Source organism: Musa acuminata, chromosome BXJ2-11 (assembly GCF_036884655.1).
Source record: "Musa acuminata AAA Group cultivar baxijiao chromosome BXJ2-11, Cavendish_Baxijiao_AAA, whole genome shotgun sequence".
Taxonomy (NCBI): domain Eukaryota; kingdom Viridiplantae; phylum Streptophyta; class Magnoliopsida; order Zingiberales; family Musaceae; genus Musa; species Musa acuminata.
In genome coordinates, this window is record NC_088348.1 from 28,649,145 (window position 1) to 28,673,090 (window position 23,946).

The window sequence follows — 23,946 nt, forward strand, 5'->3', positions numbered from 1 at the left end:
TGCTAACAATTTAGTGCTGCCACTTCCTTATGTTTTATGACTTTATCTGAGTATCATTATGCTATACATAAAAGCAGCTAAGCATACTTAACCCATATGTTATCCTATGGATCATTCCCATATCCATAAATAAATATCTGCAAATAAATTTTGCTACAATGCATAGAAAATATTTAATTGTCTGATGAATTGCTAAAAATGCATGCACTGGTCATAAGCAAAAGTAGGTGCATGATGGCAATTTGGTCCTAGATATCAGCGATATTTTATGCCTTCGAACAACCAAGAAATAATTGAATATTTCGTATTAACAACAAAATTTTGCTAGCATACAACATTAGCCAACCTGTTTAAAGCCATATGAAAATAAAGTACGGCGAGTCATTCATTAACCAGTTTAAGGATTGTACAAACAGCATATGATTGTCAAAACCTTGTTTAAGTACCAAAATGCAAATGGATTTGACAGATTGGACACAAAACTAGCAAAAAGTGGGGCCACAGAATTAAATGGTGACCTCCTATGAACATATTAAGGCAGCCCGTGGCTGAAGCCTTCATCATTTGGTTAAAAGCGTTATTTTGAGGCAAGGTCAGAAGACACTGAAAACTAGAAGAATAGTTTTCTAAAAGCACTCAACACATTTTATTCATTTATTGTCTTATTCTTAAATGATAGATAATATTCAGAAAGCCCATTCCAACTAAGCCCATCAAATAATAACTACCATCTGCAGGTTCTGATTGGACGTTCTCATTCTAAAATAACATCAAAATGTATTTCCAGATTTCACAACAGTTGTCACTTGTCAGCATATGTGCACATTATATAAATATTAAGCATTTACTAGATATCACAATGTTTTTGAATATTAACAAAATCTTCATAAGAAACTATTAGTCATTGTTGCCAACAGGTCTGACAGTCATTGTTGGGTTGATGACCAATCACCTATATTTGCTAGTTGTTGGAAGGTTTTGCTATAAGCAACTATTAGTCTACTTGAATTTAATATTAATAATATAAAACGATAAAAGTCGATATGAAAATAATTTCAGACAAATCAATGAACTTGACGTTGCTAAATAATTATGTCTTAAGTTGAAAGAAAGTTCCAGCTAGGCAGCATGACATCAGAATATGACTTGAAGTACTAGTTATGCCCAACAGGGGAGGCTATAAATATACAGAAAGGAAGGGAGTGGAAACAATACCGAGTACATTTATGTTTAATCGACATGAACCATTTCATTAGTCAGTTAGGTTTCAGACCAACATGTTCTATTAAATATAAAGTTACTTAAGAGTTTCTTAGTGGTGTTCTGATTTTTCTTTCCTTGTTTCCCCTGAAATGTGTGACCTTCAGAGATTCTGCCCAAATGCTTCTCAACACAGCTGTCTAAGTTCTCGATTCTTCAACTGTGTAATATTTTTCTAACATTGATCACCAGTGGCACACTCTTAAAACAGGGATATTACCTTTGCCATGCCAGTACATGGCTCAAAACCTAAGTTTTAGTCAAAACTCATCAACCATGGTAGGACTAAGAACTCTTGTATCAGTAAAACGAATAAGAATGTAGTAACTGGAGGGATGACAATAAATAAGCATGTGGAGGGCCACAAGCCACTCATATGGTCCATAAAATATATCAAAAAATAATGAATAACAAAAGGATTGAATGCAAGCTAGTCATACCTGAACAATCCGAAAAAGTGCAGGCATTGGTTGCAGATCATAATATGGTGGAACACATGTGAGCAATTCAATGACAGTGCAACCAACACTCCAGATGTCAGATGCAGCACAAACGCCAGACATTTCAATAACCTGAAACAAGTATAGTTTTGTCATCCTTTCAAAAAATTTGCAATCAAAGTCAAATGAGATGAATTTAACAAAGTACAAAGTAGCTTACAAGAAATTGCATTGAGAAAACACAATCAAATACACTGCAATTTTATTGAAAAAAGGACTTGGGGAAAGGAGATGCAGAACGGATCATCCCTTTTTATTTTTTACTTCTCAGGTTATTTAGTATTTATTTCTTTCCTTTTCTGTTAGCACAAAGACTTGCTTTTTGGCATGAATTTGTAATAAAACTAAGAAGGATAGTCAGGTTTAGATTTTATTGAAAAATCTAAGGTTTAGATTTTCTATCTTTTGGTGTTTTCCAATAGAAAATTGATGTGAATAGTATGGCAACTAAAATGAGAAAACAATGCAAGATATGTATACAAATCCACATTAGAGAAATATGCACACATGTAAAGACACCCATTTTATAAAATGCATACACACATCTTATGGGAATAGAAGTATACCTAAACATTACAAATTATGGTACAAGACTAGCTGTTAAGAAAAGAACTGGTAATAGACTGAAGCAATCACCAGGCTGGGAAAAGCTGAGCTGAGTTATAAAGCCAGATTCTGACCACATGTGGTCAGGCTGATGCAGAAAGTTTAGAAGAGGACTTGAAAACCTTCCTGTAGAGGTTGGGCAATTTAAAACCTAGATCCAGACTATGAAATGGATAAAAAAAAGGGTGCCTCAATGCATAAGGCTCCCTCTGATACAAGATCTCGGGAAGGCCAACATGTGCAGACTATGTTGCAGGTGTATCTTCAGTTTTTATATGGTTCTGAAGTCCTTGGTGGATAGACAAGATTACAACATGAATTCATAATGGTGAAAAATCGTGAAGTTTCCCCACTTACCTCGTCTTGCCTTTGCATGCTTACTCTTTGGTTACCATTTGCATACCAGCATTCACTGACCACTACCACAATTACTTTATCCGCTATATTCTCCCTCCTTATCCAACTGTCAGTTAATTACCGTTCCGTGTTATCCTTCTATTCCCATACTTTGCATTCCACCTATACTGTAAGCTCTGACCACTAATGATGAAGACTTTGATTTGTCGTATTAAAGAAAATAAGTTGCCTTTGTTCATTAAGCACATAAGGTAACACTCCTAGCAAATGTAATAGGTTGCATGGAGAACCCACTATTGTCAATATTTCTCTTGGACAACCACTTGGTACCCATTATTAGAGAGATGTTTGAAATTGAATAGGCAGCCATTATTTAAAAGTAGTGAAGAACTCCATGGAGCATTCTTGACTATGTATTTGCTTGACTGAAGAACAGTGAAAATGGGTGAGAAGAGCTTGCAAACCATGAGAGAAAGAACCATACCATTTTTTTCAGCAATTTTGGTTTTCTTCAATTAGCATTCTAGTTTTGGTTTATATAAGTAGAATTCACTGTCAGTCTAAAAACATGTCAAAGTTAGAGAGTATTACAAAGGTTAATGTTGATTTACTGTCTTGGACAAGTATAATCATAAAAATGCTATAGTGTGCTTCTATCTGCCATCTGACTGTATGTCCACTTACCTTGTCTTCAGAACTTTCATTGTAACGTTAACAAAATAATCTATGATAAAGAAAATCCCTGGGCAATATTAAATACCCTGGGTAATTACACAAAATCCCAGTAACATTGTATAATAGGTTACCTCAGGGGCCATCCAGTATGGTGTTCCAACCACCGAATGTGTATTAACATCTGCCTCAGTGAGCTTTGTTGCAACTCCAAAGTCAGCAAGTTTAACAAGACCCTATAGATAATTCCCACACACATCAAAACAATGAAAAGAACACTAAAACTGAGAGCATGCATCAAGTTGAAGCAAAATATGCCAGAAAGTATCCATCAGCCATCTTGAGAGTGCCTAATTTTGAAAATTTTATTTCATAGCATAATCCTAAGGAAATAAATCTTTGGCAAGAATAAATCAAAATTAATTGTTAAATCATTCTTTCGACAAAATACATCAACAAGGAGCACAAGAACCTCCATCAGCTTCTACAAGTATACATGTTCATGATGCATGTGCTGACAGATGCATAAAGACAGGTGTGAAGTTTATGTATAGCCACAAGTATTGCAGTAAATAACTGTAGTACAAAGGGAAGCATGGTCAAAAAAATAGGTAAATATCATCATTGAAAAGATCAAAAGACTTATTTGATGATGGGATAACATCCTCCTAGCAAAGTATCATCCAATTGTAGCAGAAGAATTGACAACCCAACAATGAAAAGAGAGAAATGAGATAATTTACTAATAATAAAATGGCAACTAAAAATAAAAACTGAAATATATCCAAAAAACAGTACAAAAAATGATTGACAGTTCTTTATCTAGGGGCTAGGACAAATCAAGGTGGGACCCTAATGAGTGATGGATTAGGGTTCAAATGCTTTAATAATTCCTGGCCCCCAAAAAATCAACTTTGTCCTATGGTGAAGGGTTGAGACCATGCTACAGGGTCACTTCCTGAAACTAATTTTCATCTTCACGTGCTGAGAAAGGCTATGAAATTTAAGATAAATTTTGTCATTTCAATGTTGAGGATTTGAACCCTACTAAAACGAAATTGATTGATCCTATGAAATTGATTTAAACTTAGTCATGTAAATCTTTAGGATTTGAACCCTACTGAAGAGAATTTGATTGGTCTCCATAAAAGTGATCTTCTAGACATCTAAAAATGTGACACAAAAGATTCTGTTTGCTGGATTTGATTCTCCCACTCACTGGAGCTGAAATCACAGATCAAACAAAAGAATCAAGCTCTGATTTTCTGTAAAACTTGTGGTTTTGATGCTTCTCTCTTTGGCCTATTTAATGGTATTGTTTTCAGCTGTTGAACAACTACTGGTGGAGTGCAGAAGAGGTCAGATCATTGCTAGTCCAAGGCCAGCTATGCAGTGACAGCAGGTTGAACTTACAGCATGCAGTTGAGATGTCTGCGAAGTAATATGGGAATTGTTGTCACTTCCACAAATCACTTTAGAGATGGACAAGAAAGAGGAATAAGTGCTTAAGTTGTCAACTGCGGTTCAGAGACATCAAAAAATCCATCATCATGATGATTTCTCTCAAGTTATTGACTTTATTGTAGTGGGAACTTAAGAACTCTCGTCACCACACCCTCTGTAAAGCATGACATGGCAGCTAGGTGATGTTCTGCAACTTGCACATCTGCCAGAAGGGTAAATAGACTTTGCATGAGTTGAGGGAACATAGCTGCGGTAATGGGCACTGACATGAAGCTTCTGCTACCACGAACAAGAAAATGGTGAAATATCAATCACATGATGATCATCGATGTTGATCATCGTCCCCAGTGACAAATTTTGTTCTACATAAGGTGAGGTATTAGTGTACTAAGCAGCCAAAGGCATCGTTGCAAAAGAAGAGAGGGTGCTCAAAAAAATTACTTGGGGGTGATGTCACAGCAAAAGGTGGCTGTGTGTTGTCAAAGCAAATGAAACCCAGTAGATGCTTGTAGGTGTTGTGCATTAGGTGTATCGCTAAATTTGCCCAAGGGCATTATCAACATAGATTCTCTCACATGCAACATCAGCAGCATTATAGATCCAGCTTATGCTCATTTAGAAATAACTATTAGATAGAAAAGAACATACATATAAGCTGGAGTTTAAATAGGTGCCCGGGCGCTCAGGTGAGGCAAAGAGAGGCCCGAGCGCCTCACAGATTCGCCAGGCGACGTGCTTTAGTGAAGTGCCGCCTTGTCACAGACTTAGCTGGAATTGCCTAAGTCGTGAGGCACCCTTGCGGCCAAGACGCGAACATAGCTTGGGTTGCCTAAGCCGCGAAGCATCCTTGTGCCAACTTCTCGGACTTAGCTGGGATTGCCTAAGTTATGAGGCGCCCTTGCGATATACACGCCCGCAAAGGGTCAACCTAGTTGCAACCTCGTATAGGTCCCGAAGGACCTGTAAAACAGAAAGTTGATTAGATTAAAAACGAGCAACGGACAAGTCCCGATGTCTCGCAAAGAGGGAAGCTTTACAAGCAATTCAGCAAGCACCTTGTGTGCACAAGAGAAAAGAGAGGAAGGAGGAAAACAAGGACTTTAGAAGGTAGAACGAACAATTGCAAGTCCACAAACAACTGCTCACCGCGTGCCGGGCGCGAAACCAAGTTCCCATCAAGTTAACGCGTGAACTTGTGAAGAGTTTTTTAACGCTTGACAATATACCGAAGCCACATCCAGCCCTGTGCCCCCCGGGGGGGGGTTCCAGGGTGCTGAGATGGCTGGCGTTTCGCGCGCAGCTGCGGTTTGCAGAAAACAAGTCGTGGCACGCGAAAACGGAGTTGTTTTGGGCAATTCGGCCCGGCGCGGCGAGCAGTCGCACTGCAGCACTGCAACCTGTTTGAACATGCATTTTTACAAGAAAAAACACACAAAACTAAGGCAAAACATGCTGCCATGTCTCGGTACAAGCATGCAAAAGCGACGAACGGTTCGTTGAACAAAGTTGTTGCGGGTGCGCGATGACCGTTCGTGACATTCTCCCCCACTTAAACTGTCGACGCCCTCGTCGGCGCTTGTTGGTAGTTGTTGATGATTGCTTCTTCATGTCGTACGACGTCTTCGGGCTCCCAATTAGCTTCAGTTCGGGGAAGCTTTCGCCACTTCACCAAGTACTCGATCTGCTCAGCTCCATTGGGTAGCTTTATCTTACGATCCGCCAAAATGGTTTCAACTCGCTTCTCGTAGGAGGCTTTGGTGGGGGGTAGCCGAGTTGGAACATTTCGGGAAACATCTTACGGATCTGAGTGGTAGGCTTTCAAGTTGCTGGCGTGAAAAACATTGTGAATTTTGAGCCACGCCGACAGCTACAACCTGTAGGAGACGTTGCCCACCCTATCGATAATTGGGAAGGGCCCTTCATACTTGCGCACCAATCCTTTGTGTACTTTGTTCATAAAGAATTGGAGTGATGCTAGTTGGAGCTTCACCAACACCAAATCGCTGACTTTGAACTTCTACGGTCGCCTTCCCAAGTCGGCCCACTTTTTCATCTTTTTGGCTGCCTTCTCCAAGTAAGCTCATGCAATATCTGCATTTCGGTGTCATTCTTTTGCAAAGTGATATGCTGACGGACTACTCCCAGTATATCTGATAGCCAAGGTGTGAGGAGTCGACGATTGTTGTCCTGTAATAATCTCGAAGGGGCTCTTGTTGGACGCAGAGCTCTGCTGCAAGTTATAGGAGAATTGGGCTATGTTCAACAGCTTCACCCAATCTTATTGGTTGGCACTCACGTAGTGCCGAAGATATTGGTCCAGGAACAAGTTTATCCTTTCGGTTTGACCATCCGTCTGGGGGTGGAGGCTTGTGGAGAAGTATAACTTAGACCCCAACAATTTGAATAGCTCCGTCTAGAATCGTCCCAGGAACCGAGTATCTCGATCACTGATGATATTGTGCGGGACTCCCCAATACTTCACCATATTCTTCATCATCAGCTTGGCCGCCTCCTCAGCTGAATAGTGTAAGGGTGCAGCAATGAAAGTTGCATACTTTGAAAATCGATCGACCACCACGAGTATCGATCCGAGTCCCCCTACTGTTAGCAAACTTGATATGAAGTCTAAGGAAATGCTCTCCCATGACCTTTCTGGTACAGGCAACGGCTCCAAAAGTCCCATTGGCTTCCGCTGCTCCACCTTGTCTTGTTGACAAGTGAGGCACGTTCGAACATATTCCTCCACATCAGTCCCCATCTTCGGCCAGTAAAAGACCCTCTACACGATAGTCAAGGTTCTGTGAATGCTTGGATGTCCAGCCCAAAGGGAATCATGACACTCTCTTAAGAGCTCACGCCTCAAATTGTCCACTCGAGGGACATAAACCATATTCCCTTTTATGTAAACGAGTCCCTCCTGGACCCAAAATCGTCATGCCTTGCCTTCTTTGATGAGCTACATCAGGGTTATTGCCTGGGGATCACTGTACAGTCCATCCCTAATCCTGGAAAGGAAATTGGAGTGCAACTTACTTGCTTGGCCTCTGCCCTCCAATTGTACAACATTCACATGCTCCACTTTCCGACTCAAAGCATCGGCCACGACATTTGCCTTTCCGGGCTTGTACTCCATTGCCATATTAAACTCAGCCAGGAAGTCATGTCATCGTGCTTGCTTTGGGGAGAGTTTCTTCTGAGTTTGGAAATAGCTCAAAGCGATGTTGTTTGTCCTCAGCACAAATCGCAATCCAAGAAGGTAGTGTCGCCAAACTCGTAGACAGTGGACTACCGCTGTCATCTCCTTCTCGTGCATCGGATATCGCCGCTCGGTCTCGTTGAGCTTACGGCTCTCGTAGGCCACCGGATGACCCTCCTGCATGAATACTCCCCCAATAACAAAGTCTGAAGCATCTGTATGGACTTCGAAGGCTCCTCATAGTCCAGCAATTTGAGCATCGATTCTTCCAACACAGCAGCCTTCAGATCTTGGAACGCGACTTCACATTCATCAGACCGCCTCCAAGGCTGCTCCTTCTTCAGCAACTCCGTCAGTGGAGTTGCACGCTTCGAATACCCCGCTATGAAGCGTCGATAGTAGTTGACGAAACCAAGGAAGGATCTCAGCTCTGGCACCTGCTATGGAGTTCGCCATTCCGCAATAGCTTGCACCTTCGATTTGTCCATCCGAATGGAGCCATCACCGATTCGATGCCCCGATAATAAGATCTTCGTTTGAGCAAAGTAGCACTTCTCCCTTTTCACGAACAAAGTGTTCTCCCTGAGAACCTTAAAAATTATCCGAAGGTGCTCAACATGCTCCTCGAGCATTTGGCTGTAGATGACGATATTGTCCAAGTAGACAACCACGAACTTATCCAAGTACTCTTTAAATAGTTGATTCATAAGAGTGCAGAACGTGTCCGGAGCATTGGTTAAGCCGAAAGGCATCACCAAGAACTCAAACGCTCTATACCTGGTCACGCAGGTAGTCTTCGCTTCATCGCCTTCAGCAATGCGCACCTACCAGTACCCCGATCGGAGGTCGAGTTTAGAGAAATACTTGGCTTTGCCCAATTGGTCGAACAAGTCCGCGATGAGCGGGATGGGATACTTGTTCTTCACCGTCACTTTATTGAGGGCTCGATAATCGACGCATAGTCGAAGGCTCTCATCTTGTTTCTTTTGGAAGAGTACTGGAGCTCCGAATGGTGCTTTAGAACTGCGGATGGGACAACCGCTTAGCAATTCACCTAACTGCTTTCATAGCTCTGCCAACTCCGGAGGGGGCATGCGGTAAGGTGGTCTCATTGGAGGCTTCACTCCTGGCTCCAATTCGATATAATGATCCACGCCTCTGCGTGGCGATAGAGTCTTCGACAACTCAGGTGGCATAACGTCTGTGAACTCCTTCGATGTTCGCCACCACAGCAAGTTTATGAATGGCTTTCTCGTCGAGTGGCTCTTGCTTTATAACAGCCACGAATGTTAATTCACCTCTTCGTACCCCTTTCTTTAGTTGTAATGCCGAAATCTGTTGGGGGTCCTTGGTTCCTCTCCGAGAGACGGGAACCACACAGGGGTCGCACCTCCCATCATACATAGGGAGTTTAGGATCCACGATAGGGTGGGCTCGCTGGAGGCTTCACTCCTGGCTCCAGCTCGATATAATGATCCACGCCTCTGCGTGGCGATAGAGTCTTCGACAACTCGGGTGGCATAACGTATGTGAACTCCTTCGACGTTCGCCACTACAGCAGGTTCATGAATGACCTTTTCGTCGAGTGGCTCTAGCTTCATAACAGCCACGAATGTTAATTCACCTCTTCGTACCCCTTTCTTCAGTTGTAATGCCGAAATCTATTAGGGGTCATTAGTTCCTCTCCGAGAGACAAGAACTACACAGGGATCGTCACCTCCCATCATACATAGGGAGTTTAGGAACGACATTGGCACCAACTTCGCCGTATGTATAAACTCCATTCCAAGAATCACTTGGAAGTCGTCCAATGGCACCGCCATCATGTTCGTGCTCCCGCTCCATGTTCCGATCTTGATAAGAACTCCCTTTGCCAACCCGGAGATCCGCTTGGCCTCCGAGTGCACCGCCTTCATTCGACATGGGTTCTTCTCCAAGATCAGCCCAAGTCACTTTGCTTCTCGATCGGCAATAAAGTTGTGGACAGCGCCCATGTCCACCATTGCACGGGTCGTTTGGCCATTGAGCTTAATGTCTACGTACATCAGCTCGCTACTTCCTGTTTTTTATGGCCTTGCCTTCAAGTTCTCCACCACTTGACCCTGCATAGCATTCAACAAACGCATCGCTCCCATCCGAGGTCCTTGCGACTCCTCATCATCGCTACTGGATTTTGAACTATTCGAACTAAGAGCGACAGCCTTGCCCTTGTCCAATTTGGGGGGGATGAATAGAAGTTGTGAAGGCATTTAGTGCTTGCTTCTGTGGGCACTATCTCACCATGTGCGACCCTCCGCACAAGAAGCATCCGCCAAGTTTTGGGGCCTTGCCTTTTGAGCTTGGCCCTTTGTGGGAACTCTTCTTCCTTTGTTCGCCCCCGGGCTCCTTCCCACGAGAATATTTTGGAGGGTGATTTCCTGAAGATTGTTTCTTTTTTCCCGAGTCCTCAAAGGAAACAAAGTCAATGAGTCTTTCTGCGGCAGCAATTGCCCCGATCACATCGATGACATTCCTTCGATGCAGTTCTCGTTGCGCCCATGGCTTCAAACCATCGAGGAAGCTGAATAGCTTATCCTTCTCGGACATGTCCTGTATGTCCAGCATTAGTGCAGAAAATTGCTTCACGTAGTCTCAAATGGAAGTACTTTGGCGGAGTTGTCTTAGTTTCCTCCTTGCGACGAACTCTGTTTTCTCAGGTAGAAACTGAGTTCTCAACTCTCGCTTTAAGTCCTCCCATATGTCCACCCGATACCGACCTTATTGGATCTCCTCCTAACGGGTTCGCCACCAAAGTTTTGCATCCTCATTCAAATACATGGTTGCTATCGAAACTTTGGTTTCTTCATAATCAGGTCTCGTACCTCGAAAGTATTGTTCCATGTCGAACAAGAAATTCTCACGCTCTTTAGCATCTCTAGCACCTTTATAACAATGTGGCTCGGGTGCCCTCAAGTTTTGTGGCGGCGCAACGCGGGTGTTGCTTCCTCCCGCATTCAGTGCCCTTGTGAGCATGGTCACCCTGGAAGTGAGTTCTGCCATGGCTTCCTACAGATGTTACATGGGGTCTTTGGTGTCGTCTAATAGTCGGTCGACTAGGGCCTCAACCTCGTCGATCCGAGATTCAGCTTCTTCTTGCGAGCTCTCTACCCCAAGAAACCTTCGTTGGCCATGGTAGAGTTCCTCCAAGCTCGCTTCAAGGACATCCAAGCGTGTTTCCGTCGCTGTAAGTCTCTCCTTGTGGCTCTTTTTCCCGATTGGCTCTCCAGATTGCGCCTCCTCCGCTCGCTGAGAGTAGCCAACTTCTCACTCATCACGTTCGCTGTCGCGCTCCTCCAAAGTGGCTCCAACAGCATGAGAGCGAGTATGCACTTGTAGCCAACCTACGGCTGCTTGGGGCAAGGGTCCGGCTTGCCCCATCTTGCTTGATTCGCCACGACGCTTTGCCATGGCGAAACTACGAAGTTCCTTCGCTGCTTGCTCGAATTGCTTGCCCGCTCTGATACCACAATGTCACAGACTTAGCTGGAATTGCCTAAGTCATGAGGCGCGAACTTAGCTTGGGTTGCCTAAGTCGCGAAGCACCCTTGTGCCAACTTCTCGGACTTAGCTGGGATTGCCTATGTCATGAGGCGCCCTTGCGATATATGCATCCGCAAAGGGTCAGCCTAGTTGCAACCTCATACAGGTCCCGAAGGACCTGTAAAACAAAAAGTTGATTAGATTGAAAACGAGCGACGGACAAGTCCCGATGTCTCGTAAAGAAGAAAGCTTTACAAGCAATTCAGCAAGCACCTTGTGTGCACAGAAGAAAAAAGAGGAAGGAGGAAAACAAGGACTTTAGAAGGTAGAACGAACAGTTACAAGTCCACAAACAACTGCTCACCGGGTGCCGGGCACGAAAGCAAGTTCCCGTCAAGTTAACGTGCGAACTTGTGAAGAGTTTTTCAACGCCCGACAATATACCGAAGCCCCATCCAACCCTGTGCCACCCGGGGGGTTGTAGGGTGCTGAGATGGCTGGCGTTTCGCACGCAGTTGCGATTTACAGAAAACAAGTCGTGGCACGCGAAAACGGAGCTGTTTTGGACAGTTCAGCCCGGCGCGGTGAGCGATCGCACTGCAACGTTGCAACCTATTTGAATATGCATTTTTACAAGAAAAAACACACAAAACTAAGGTTAAACATGCTGTCGTGTCTTGGTACAAGCATGCAAAAGCGACGAACGATTCGTTGAACGAAGTTGTTGCGGGTGCGCGACGACCGTTCGTGGTAGCCTGGGCACTCGACTAAACCCAGACACCTCAAGCAAGCGCCTAATTGAAACAATGCAACCGAACCAGACTATTGAGTCTAGTTCAATTGAACAGTAGCTAATTGGTTCGATTGAACCAACAACACTACATAATGTTACTATACTTACTAAACCCGCCCCCCGCATGACCTCAAGCCATAAACCCTAGCGCAGCTACTGAATCCATCGTTGACGCTTCCTCTATCGTTGCCTCCACTGCCGACGCGCAGGACCGACGCTTCCTCTGCCATTGACGGACGAATCCGAAGGTCTATCTTTCGTGCACAGTTCCCTCCGCCATAGCTTCTTCCGTAAGTAGCTTGTTCCACCATCAAGGGAGAGGACCGACAGACAAATATGAAGCTTCCTTCGCCCACGATGTCATCATCCGTAGCTTCCTTTATCGTCGCTGCTGTTGTCCGAAGCTTTCTCCACCAATGTTGTCGTCCGAAATAGATTAATTGACTAGAGTTCTCCTGGTCACCTACACCTATTGTTATTTTTTGGAAATCTGTTTGTATATGTAGGATCTTAGTTTCATGTTTGTTAACACGGTGTTTAATCATAACTTGCCAAAATTGTTTCGGCTAAATGACATAAGCTTCTTTTTGCCCTTGGTCTATCCCTTTCTTGTAGACAACAATCATATTTAAACTTAATTTCATTCGTCACTTATGATCTTATTTAAGGATTTTATAAATATCGTTGCATTGACACAAGTATGCATTAAGTTAAAAGGGAAAAAAGGGGGAACATTGAGAAGAGAGAGAGAAAGACGTGAGCTTCAGCTAATTAATCTATTTCTTCGTCGTTGTTATCGTTCGAAATAGATTAATTGACTAAAGCTTTCTCCAGTCAATTTAATGTCATATTTTTATTTATATAATCATATTTATCAATTATACTATATACTTTTTATATTTTAATATTTCAGAGCGCATTGCTTTGCTCAGGCAATGCGCCTAGCGCCTCAAGCATTTTGAGACCTTGGCGCCTAGCGCTTTTTAAACCATTGCATATAAAAACAACTACAAATCTGCAACATCTTAATGCATTTAAGGATGGAGGAAAAAAAACAAGATCTAGCGAGAGGATCAGAGATCAAATGACTTTTTTAGTACATCGAAGTGTACATAGAACCAAGGGCGTTATACTGCTCGAACGGTATGGTATAGGAAGTACATACTAGTCTAGGCATGGGCTGAATCGCGGACCACCATCGTTTCAAGTGGATCAATTAAAATAATAAAAAATCAAATATACGGTGGACCCTGTCCAACTCAACGTAAAAAAAAAAAAGAAAAAAAAACAACATAGGACTAGCCAAGGTTCGTCGTACCATACCGTACCAGCATTTCGACCTGGGCTCGATACGGTACGGTACCGGTATACTGGGCGGTACATCAGGGTGTACCGAGCGGTACACCCATAGTGTACCGAACAATTTTAAATTTTTTTTTCATACTGTAGCAGTGCTACAGTATAGTACTGTAGCGGTACCGGGTGGTCCGCGTACCGGTAACTTGTCGGACCGGTACGTACCGCCCGGTATGGGTGATACGCTTCGGTATGGCAAACCTTGGGGCTAGCAAACATGAGCCCTCTTCTCACATACGATATTGTTGCCCCTACCATTGCGTCACCACTATTGCTTCACCGCTGTCGTTGTCGCTTCGACGTTGCCATTGTCGCCGCTACTTCCTAGGTATGCTACCGCTGCTTCTTCTCCTCCTTTCCTTTCTTCTTCTTCTTCCTTCTTCCTCCACTACTTTCTCTTCTTCCTTCTTCCTCCTTAGTTCCTCCACCGCCCCTTTTCTCCCACTTTTTTTCCTCACTGAAACGTCGGTACGCATTGGCGTACCATGTGTCAATACACTGGCACTGATCGGTACATACCTGTCTGAAAGATCATTGAGATGGGTCTGGTACCCAAAACAATGAACCTTGCGTAGAACCACAAGGATTCTCCATAGTTTTCTCAAAAAAATCATATTCTAAATGTTGCTTGGAACTGCTCCTATGCATGTTCACCCATATTATTACCCATGTTTTCAAAATGCAAAAAGTGAGAAGATTGTAAATGAAATGCTTCAAGAAAAAATCGTTTGATTCAACATAAGTACACATTACACATTATTCTCATATACTCTTAGTTAGCAAAAAAGAATGGTTTTTGATCAATGTGCATTGACTACCAAGCGTTGAATTAAATTACTATAAAAGAAATATTCAATCTCAATGGTTAACAAACTACTTATTAACTTATAGGTGCCAAATATTTTCCAAGCTTAATCTTCATTTACCTATGCCAAATTAGGGTCCACGAGCCCATGCTTGAATAGCTTGTCTAATCTAATCTCAAGAGTAATTGAATTTTTAATTTATACATAAGACTTGAATACCTTAAGCATGCATGACAATGATGATGCCAATGCATGAATCTCTTAATGAAAGAGCCAATGTTTCTTTAAGCCTCAAAGCCTTACTATCACCCTTCTTTAACAATTTCTTCCACACTCCTTCCAGGCCACAATCTTCCTTCTCCTTTACTTCTTTAATATTTGGATGACTACGAAGGTAAGATAACATGCCCATCATGGTATGAGCTCAGTAGTCAATTAGATTTTGATTTCAAGATAGGATCCAACTCTGGCAGTTATGCGCCAATATGGTTACACAAAATTATGCACGCTCACAGATACATTTACAGAACAGGTGAAAATTCCTTTATTAAGTAGCAGAAATAAAATTTAACTATTATGCTCAAACAAACAAGAATTAAAAATTATTGCAACAAAAGGCGGATAGAAGAAACTAAGAGATGTAATAAACAACCAAAATAGGTGATGAATAATCACCATCAAAATAAAACTCCAAATGAAAGAGATCAAGTTCTCTTGAAAACGTAGATACTGATGAGAACTCAAGTTAGTTGTCAATCTGAAAGGAACAAAAATATTTAAAAATTACCTCTTTGGTAGTCAAGATATTTGCACCCTTGATATCACGATGAATTACACCTTGTTCATGCAAATAGACTAAACCCTCCAAAACCTGCTTACAGTTCAATACAAACACAGTATTACGCTCATTACAGTTAAGCAAGAAAATTTTATAGAAATCTCACACAAACCTGAGCGATGTAAACAGCTACCAATGATTCAGGGAATGGTCCAAATTTATTGGGCTTGATAATGTTAGCTAGGGAACCATTTTCCACATACCTATATAACGTCCACTAAATAAATGAGAACATGAATGTGATTTAAAAAAAAAAAAAAAACTCTACTATTAGCACTAGATAGGTGGAAGAAGAGGCTCATAGGTAATTACTCAAGAATGATGTGCAGATGAGTCTTTGTCTTGATAGACCCGAGATACTTCACAATGTTTTTGTGGTTGAGATTCTGCCAGCAAAACATAGATAATATCAATATGAATCATTGGTATCTAGATTGTCTACCAGAAAAAAAAAACCTAGAATTTAGACTCCATATGACGGAAAAGAGAGCTTGCACTTCTCAATCTAACTTTGTAACAGATAGCAATCTACTTGCATGTAAAACTTGATGTGATAACCAGTAACCAGCACGTTCTTCTGCAATTAGTGTTCTTTGATGAATCAGTGAATAAGTGGAATTAGTGAGAAACCAGTACTTCTGCAAATTCTGAACTGAATGTTCAATATTTGCTAGTTATTGGTGCAAACAAAGCTACACTAATTTGTGCCATAGGATATAACATGCCGCAACATGCCCTTGTGGGATATGAATCAAGTTGAGTTGGGATTGAGATAGCAAGACAATTTTGCAAATGAGAATTAGGAATAAAACCATTTTTTGCAGAAATACTTTTAACTAAAAATATGGATCCTTAAATATCTCAATGGTGGCAAAAAAATCCATGTAACTAACCCAAATAGGTAGAATGACAGCAAAAGATCTACGTAGCCAATCTCAAATGGTTGAGACTTTACAGCCTTGCAGTTGTTGTTTCATGGAGAAATTCATTGAAATTTCATGACATGATATCAAGTGAATGTTTAAATTACCAGGCAGTAGAAAAAATAGTGTTACCTTTAGGAGATCAATTTCTTGCTGGATTTTGAAATATGACCACACCCAAGGAGTTCATGGAGAAGCAAAAGAAAGAAACTATTAGATAAATCCAAGCAGTGAGCGCATTCAATGAAAACCTGTAGATAACATTGTGCATTGTTTTCACATTATAAGCACAACAATATTTACAAACATCTGTGCAGTAATCATGTCATAATCTAAGGAATGAACCACTATAAACTATTGGTACAAGTCAATGGAATCAATAGCTAATATTGTTTACAAAATAGTATAGAACTAGCATCATATGCTTATGCAGAAAATCCATAAAGCATCGCAATCCATAAACAAATACAATCAAGCTAGAAGTTAACTTTGTCTTGATTTAAATTAAACTTTCAAAACATAAGTCAAATGGTTTTAACCCAACGAATTTTGAACAAATTTACCCCTAATCTCCAAATGATTCACCTCCTCTCCCGCATTATGCATAAATTTATTTAGTTCCCAAAGTAATCATGCCTTGTATGCTAAACCTAAGAAGCACAGATGCAGAGACAGGACACGGACATTACACGACATGGACACGACGAGAACGAGATGCCATTTTTAAAAAAATTAGGATAAGGACATGGCGAGGACACATGTATTATTTTAATATATACTTAAGTTTGATTAACATGAGTTTTACGGTATTTATACTTAAATTTTATAAACTCAACAATATGAACAAATAAATATCATTATACAAGTTGAACCAATTAAAATCATCTAAATGTAAGTGATAGTTGTCAAGTGGCGTGCTCGACTCGATCCCGGGCTATGTGTGTAGGAGTCCATAGATAGTTGAGAAGGTTGCTCAGAGTGTCCACTAAGGGACCGATATATAGGAAGACTAATGTCGGGCAGCATTTTTAAAAGGCACCCGAGCGCTCATTTAGGTGTTCGGGCTAGGTGTCGAGCACCTCGGGCGAGCGCCCGATTGAATCGCACGAGTCGAACCAAATTGTGGATTCTGCGTCGATTCAATAGTAACTTGGTTCAATTGAACCAACTAAGTCCAACGGTAAACCCCCCGGGGCCATGTTGCATATCTGACACATGTTGGACATGGACACATCCACCAAAAGCACATGTTCGTGCTTCTTAGTAATAAACTACCATATTAGTTTAGCAAAGTACCAGGAGTTGCATACGATCAAAAAATTATTATTAGAGATGCCTTAGAAGATAAATGAAAGCTTGCACTATCCTCATCAACCTATCAAAATAGTGGTACTCAACTATAGGTTTCTTATAACAAAAGCTTGAGAAGAAGGCAAACATCTCTATGGAATGATAAAGTATTTTAAGGCTGGCCGCACAAAAAGATTAGATTTAAAAAGGATAAATGAAACCGTTTTTCATACTCGCCATAACCTTCTTCAGTGAACCTCATAAAAGAAACAAATGTAGACCAAAATACTGGCTACTTGATAGTAAAATGAGATCCTATGAAAATTGGTGCACCAAAATTAGCATACAAGTTGTCTTGGTCCAAGCTGAACTTTTTGTTACTTATTATAATCCACATAATCAAAGTGCTCCTCTATAATTGAGTCTATGATATCAAAATTTGTACCAGAAATCAAGGTCTCAATCAACAAAGGTATCAATTCTAAGGGGAGTTAATATTTACTTCAGAAGCAAACAATAAGTGTTATGTATCCTGTTTTTCATGAAAATTGAATAAAGAGAACTTCATTAACTTTTTGCAAGAGTAAAACTCCAAATTCCAGCATGAAATAGTTAAAAAAACATGTAGGTTTTCATGCAATAACAAGCAATTCATTTGAGTCCTAGGGATACCTATGAAATGTCATGTTAACAAGAGAAAGAAAAGTAAAGAGAAAGCATTTGAGGAGAGAAGAAAAAAGATGGTTGTCAAAATAGGAACTAAAGAGGTAACCATACAGGCAATACTTCCACCATGAACTAAAACCAAGCAAAAACATGAGCTGCATACCTAATTACCTATACATGCTTGAACCAGTAAATACCAGTTCATATCGGTTGGTAGTTGGTAGATTTAGTTTTGTAAACCTTATTATATTTTCCTATATCAGTGTCTTACACAAGGATTAAAATCTTCGTTCTGTACGAATACAGATTGGCAGCCAGACGGGTACATTATCGGCCATTCAACATACTGACACCCGGCATGGTTGGTACTAGATGATACCACCTGGATCACTGAGAAAGAGAGAGAAAATGAGAGTAGGAAACAACAACATGTACAAGGAGAGAGGAGGAGGTGATGTGCAGCAGTAGGAGGGGAGGAGAAGGCAATAACAACAGGAATCAGGTGTAGGAGACAGCAATGGTGCAGAAGAGGAGAAGAAGAAAAAGAAGGCGACAAAGGAGTGAGGAAAAAGAGAAGAAAGATAAGCACTCAACAGATTACAAAACTAAAAAAATAGAAAGGACAAACAACAACCGCACCAGACTTTACACTTGGTATCGATCAACTTACCACCCAGTAAGCCTGGTACAGTGAGCATAGCAGGTGGGTGCTCAATTTAAAAGCAGACTGGTCAAAGTTGCTTTATTCATGATTGTTCGGTACATTTCCAAACTCTGTAGATCATTTATCTAACTTGAGATATAGGTTTGATTATGGAAAATCCCAAACTATGTAGGTGACTTATTCTCACTTGAGATACAGGTTTAAATATGCAAAGTCTCCAATTATGTAGGTTCAAGTATTGAATTTTGGAGTAATTGATGGCTTTAAAGGACATAAAGATTTATAATATTCATTGTGTTCTTTTTTCAATTTTTGCTTCCACTAACAGAATTTCTTGAGTTTACTAATTTCTTTTTAATGAAGACAAATTAATAAATCTATAAGGAGTTAATTTTTAGCAGCTATGATGTTCTAAATCATAATAACAAATCTTGATAACAGACTTCTGAAACAACTTGTTCAAAACTTTGTTCTCTTCTTCTAGTTAAATATTTCTTTGGGCATCAAGATTTGCACAAATTCATCCTCATCTTTAACTTACAAACCTTAAACTAGCTTGACCATAAAAATTTACAGATGTTGAAATCTAAGGAGAAAAGAAACTAGTAGGGAGAAGACTTGCAATGTGAATTCAGAGGAAAAGAGAAAGAACTAGAAAATTAGGAGGCAAAATGAAGGTGTCGAATCAAAGAGAAGTCAACAAAAAAGAAAACGAGCAGTGAAGGCTATAGGATATGATCCCCTCTTACATCAGAACAATGAATAGCCTAAACCACTGTTACTGCCACCTCCATTATAACGGGTGTTAAATTTCCACATGTATCAAATCTCTTATCATTTGAACATATATTTACATGTAAATAATTTCTTTGGGGTTAATGTGAAAGCTAATTTTTTCTTAAATTTATTTGTTTTAGTCCTTTCCTGACGCGACAATGCTGAAACATTTTGCAATCAACCAAGTGAAAATCAATCATAAAAGAATTTCATGCTTTATCATACCCCATATTTTCTACTTATATTTATTTGTTTCAAACACCAAGCCCCTGGGAAAAACGTCTAGACCTATCACCTTACAATGTCATTGGCTATCACGATGGGATCATCACACTTCAAATCACAGTTACCCATATCCCCTTCATTCATTTAACAACGAGGAACAAGTCTCACTTCAGAACGAATCATTAACAACACAACATATTGCAAATCTAAACACAATCAAGAAAAGAATATTCATAAAAAATGTGCTACAAGGCAACAAACAGTTTCATGTAGGAATGGTAAACAACTTACAACTGAATAGAAGACAGCAAACGAAAGCCTGAAAAAAAGTTGGTATATTTCCATGCTTATTGGAAATGTAGTAATATAAGCTTCTAAATCAATTGATTTAATCTAGAAATTTATTGACAATACAATGCTTAGTCGACAGAGGTAGGCATCATTCAAAGGCAAAACTCCCATTATTGAGATTCTAATTGAAAATTTTGATATCCGATCTGTCAATCAAATAGAAGAAAGTGAACAAAAAACCGAAAAGACATTGGTAGATGACATCCATGATTCGAAGATTGTAGCGAGGGAAGTATCTAGACAATTGAATTGATCTAGAAATCTATGAACGATACAATGGTTAGTCAATGGAGGTAGGCACTCTTTAAAGGCAAAACGTCCCTTGTTAGGGTTTTAATTGAAAAGTTTGATATTCCAATTTATTACAACTTTACCTGACAATCATACAGTTGAAAGTGAATGAAAGTCTGAAAAGAAATTGGTGGATGACAACCATGACTCGAAAATGTAGCAATGGAAGCAACTAAAACAAAACAAAATAATCTAGAAATCTTATATGAGCAACACAATAAATTTACAATTGAAAAGTTTGGTATTCCGCTCAAATACTCAGCATAGGCAACCAAGAAATCACAATAAAAGTAAGAAACCGCACCATAATTATATTGAGATCCTCCTGTGGGATATTCTCCAACGAGACCTGCTTAATCGCCACAAAGTCTCCATTCTCCAAGTCCAGACCCTTGTACACCCGTCCATACGCCCCCTTCCCGATTTCATCCCCCAGCATCTGAAATCCAACAATAACAAGAATCCCGACGCGCCCAAGGATAAGGAAAAATGGAGGCACGAAAATTCGCTGTAATGGATGACAAAACTCACGTATTTGTTGTCGAGCGTCTTCGATTTGTGTAAATGAGTCGTGGCCACCTGCCGAGACATCTTCGTGGGCGGCCAAGACCGTCGTGAACCCTAGAACCGGCCTCCCGACGAGGTTAGCAGCAGTAAGAACACGGAGATCCGCGAATTCCCCGCGCCAAGGAGGAGATTCGACTAGGGATCACCTGCATTGACGGAACCCCTCTCCGTCGGCCATCGGCGGGGAGAATCGAAGGGCGAATCCGAGCGAATTGACTAGGGTTGTTCTCGGGGAACTCAAGCCCTCGGCGACGCTCACATCCCCCAAGCGTTCCAGAAGGGAGGGAGGAGGGGGGAATCGAGCTCGCCACGGGATCGAAGGGGGGAGAAGATGAGGCGGCGAAGGGAGTTATTTAAAGGCACGGGGTTTGGAGAGGGCGAGTTGCGGTCCGCGGAGAGGGGGGTTAGGACGGCGCGATGCCATGTAGATGTAGAGGAACGCTGGAATCCGTTAACGGAGAACGACCGTCTTCGTTCTCCGCCTATTTGTTGCCAGTTATTGCCGACGTAGTTCGGATGACGATTTCCTACGTGTACAATACATTCCTGGTTTGTGTCCGCCACGGTTCACATGACCACCCATCCCATACCACTTCCACCGATTTGGCCACGCCAACTCTTACCTTGAACTTTAATGGTCCTCGACCCGGACCCCACAATTAGCTACTGCTTTGACAAGAATCGCACCCATATTCCGACCTTCATTTCTAGTGGCCTATGACGTGGGCCACCAGTGAAAAGAAAACCAAAAGACTGCTCTAGTGAAAAAAAATTGTTCCACATATATTGGTCCCCAAAATTCTACCTTGGAGCTTTAGTGGCCCCCTCTGGAGGTCGGAGTGGGTCCCACTTCTCATCTTATCCCCCTTCCTTTTTCTAATCGATGACATTTGATATATGCATTTTCGCATCTAAGTTTGTAGACATACACTAACAAAATTAAGTAATTTCTCCATGGTAAATCTTATTGTTAATTTAAATATTTTCTTAACCCAATTAAAATTTTTATTATGTATGGTATCATAACAAGTCATAAGTTAGACTATAAACAACCTGAATTCACCAATGCTGTTTTGCTATTCCTAATTGCCAATGCATTGGGTTTTTGAGATTACTACACGTTTGATTAAATTATTTATTATTATTATTATTATTATTATTATTATTATTATATATCCCTTTAGAGTTCGGAATAAGTTTTTTTATTGGATATTTAATTATGTTCGATAATAAAAATAATGGATACAGTTACTCTCTCTCTCTCTCTCTCACAAACAAATGCATATGAAAATAAAATCTCAAACATCATGGCTGAGTACAACCATATGACTGTGTATAGCTACAAATGCTCTCTCGTCATCATACCAAGTCCTTGTTCTAACGTGGGGGGTATCATTAAGCACATTATTACAAGGACAAGAGCACTATCATAACACATCAACACCTTCTTGAAACCTTGCGTTCAAGCATATAATGCCAACAGTGTTCCTTCTTCTTTCCAATACCTTCCAAGCCCATATCTTTTATATAAAGCCAGTGAATCTATTTTTTCCAAATAAATTATAAGACGTAGGCATCATGATCCAACCAATGGGATAGTTAATTCATCAACTTAATAAATATAAAATATTAATGTCGTAATGTTAATTTCTATTACCTTTTTTTTTTTGCTTTAACGCAATGTTCAAACCCTATTCTTAATATAAGTAAATATATATATATATAATCATATTATATATTTTAATTAATATTTCAAGAGTCATCGAGGAATATTCATCAATCTGACTTTAACGCATTTATCATGTCATGACTCTATTCGTAACCACAACATAAATGTTGGAGTTGGGAACTTCATCAATTCTTGAGATTAATTGAATTGATCGATTCTTGAGATATAGATATATATATATATAAGAGTTTGCAGAGCTGCAGCTTTCCCTGTTACTATCATCTATTGTTATGTCATAATGTGGATCTTGTTTCATCCAGTGGGGATGGGGTCAGTTTTGCTTGACTTCCACAAGCGAGTAGATGTTATGATGAAAGATAATAATGATGAGGAGCTGTGGATTTGTGTTCATAATTGAGATCCTTTCTCTGCATGTCTTGTCTGCCAACATCTGCAAAAAATTATCAAACCTTTGATGGAGATGTAATTAAGTGTCTATATATATATATATATATATTTATAATGAGATATATTTTTTGCTATTGATCTTATATATCTCTATCAGCTAAGTTAGCTCACATCCTCAAGTCTTATATAATTAATTTTACAAGTTCGATTAGTGCATCAAATGGTTGGACAGTAAATTCGATATAATGTTTTAAAAAATCATGTCTAATTAAAAAGATAAAAAATATTTTTTATAATAAATTATATTATAATAAAAATATAACTGATAAGATAATTTAGTCGCATATTGGTTGAGGAGTATGGAAACTACTCGTAAGTCCGTCACATATTTTTTTTTAGATCTCACATGTTTCATAAAGGACAAAAACGATTGATCGATCAAATTTTCTATTATCAATAATTAACTAGGGAGTGTCTCTTCTGTATCAAATGAATTAAAATAACAATGATCAAAAGAAAAATGATTTAAACTCCAATAAGTAAGATGATAGAAAGAAAAATCAATCAAGTAGAATAATGAAAGGATATTTTAGCTGATCAAAGATGATCCAATTTACCTACGAATCACGGTTATTATGCTACTAGTCCTCTTGATCATATAGAACACAACAATATGATCAAAGATCTTCACATTTCTTGATCTCGAGGAATGCCTACAGGAGAATTCCATCCACCACACAGCAAGTAT

The 23,946-nt window shown here is 40.2% G+C and overlaps 1 protein-coding gene across 1 annotated transcript in view; it reads right to left on the reverse strand.

The window, feature by feature from the left end:
- The window catches only part of LOC103971844 (MAP3K epsilon protein kinase 1), a 32,444-nt gene extending 10,827 nt beyond the window's left edge, over positions 1–21,617 (reverse strand). Inside the window, exons 1-8 of the mRNA XM_009385977.3 lie at positions 21,086–21,617; positions 20,859–20,993; positions 16,423–16,443; positions 15,680–15,753; positions 15,480–15,570; positions 15,317–15,400; positions 3,530–3,631; positions 1,701–1,832 (exon numbers count right to left, since the gene is read on the reverse strand). Coding sequence (XP_009384252.2) covers positions 1,701–1,832; positions 3,530–3,631; positions 15,317–15,400; positions 15,480–15,570; positions 15,680–15,753; positions 16,423–16,443; positions 20,859–20,993; positions 21,086–21,145 — 699 coding nt within the window. The 5' untranslated portion in view covers positions 21,146–21,617. The remainder of the gene's footprint in view (positions 1–1,700; positions 1,833–3,529; positions 3,632–15,316; positions 15,401–15,479; positions 15,571–15,679; positions 15,754–16,422; positions 16,444–20,858; positions 20,994–21,085) is intronic.
- Positions 21,618–23,946: the final 2,329 nt, after the last annotated feature.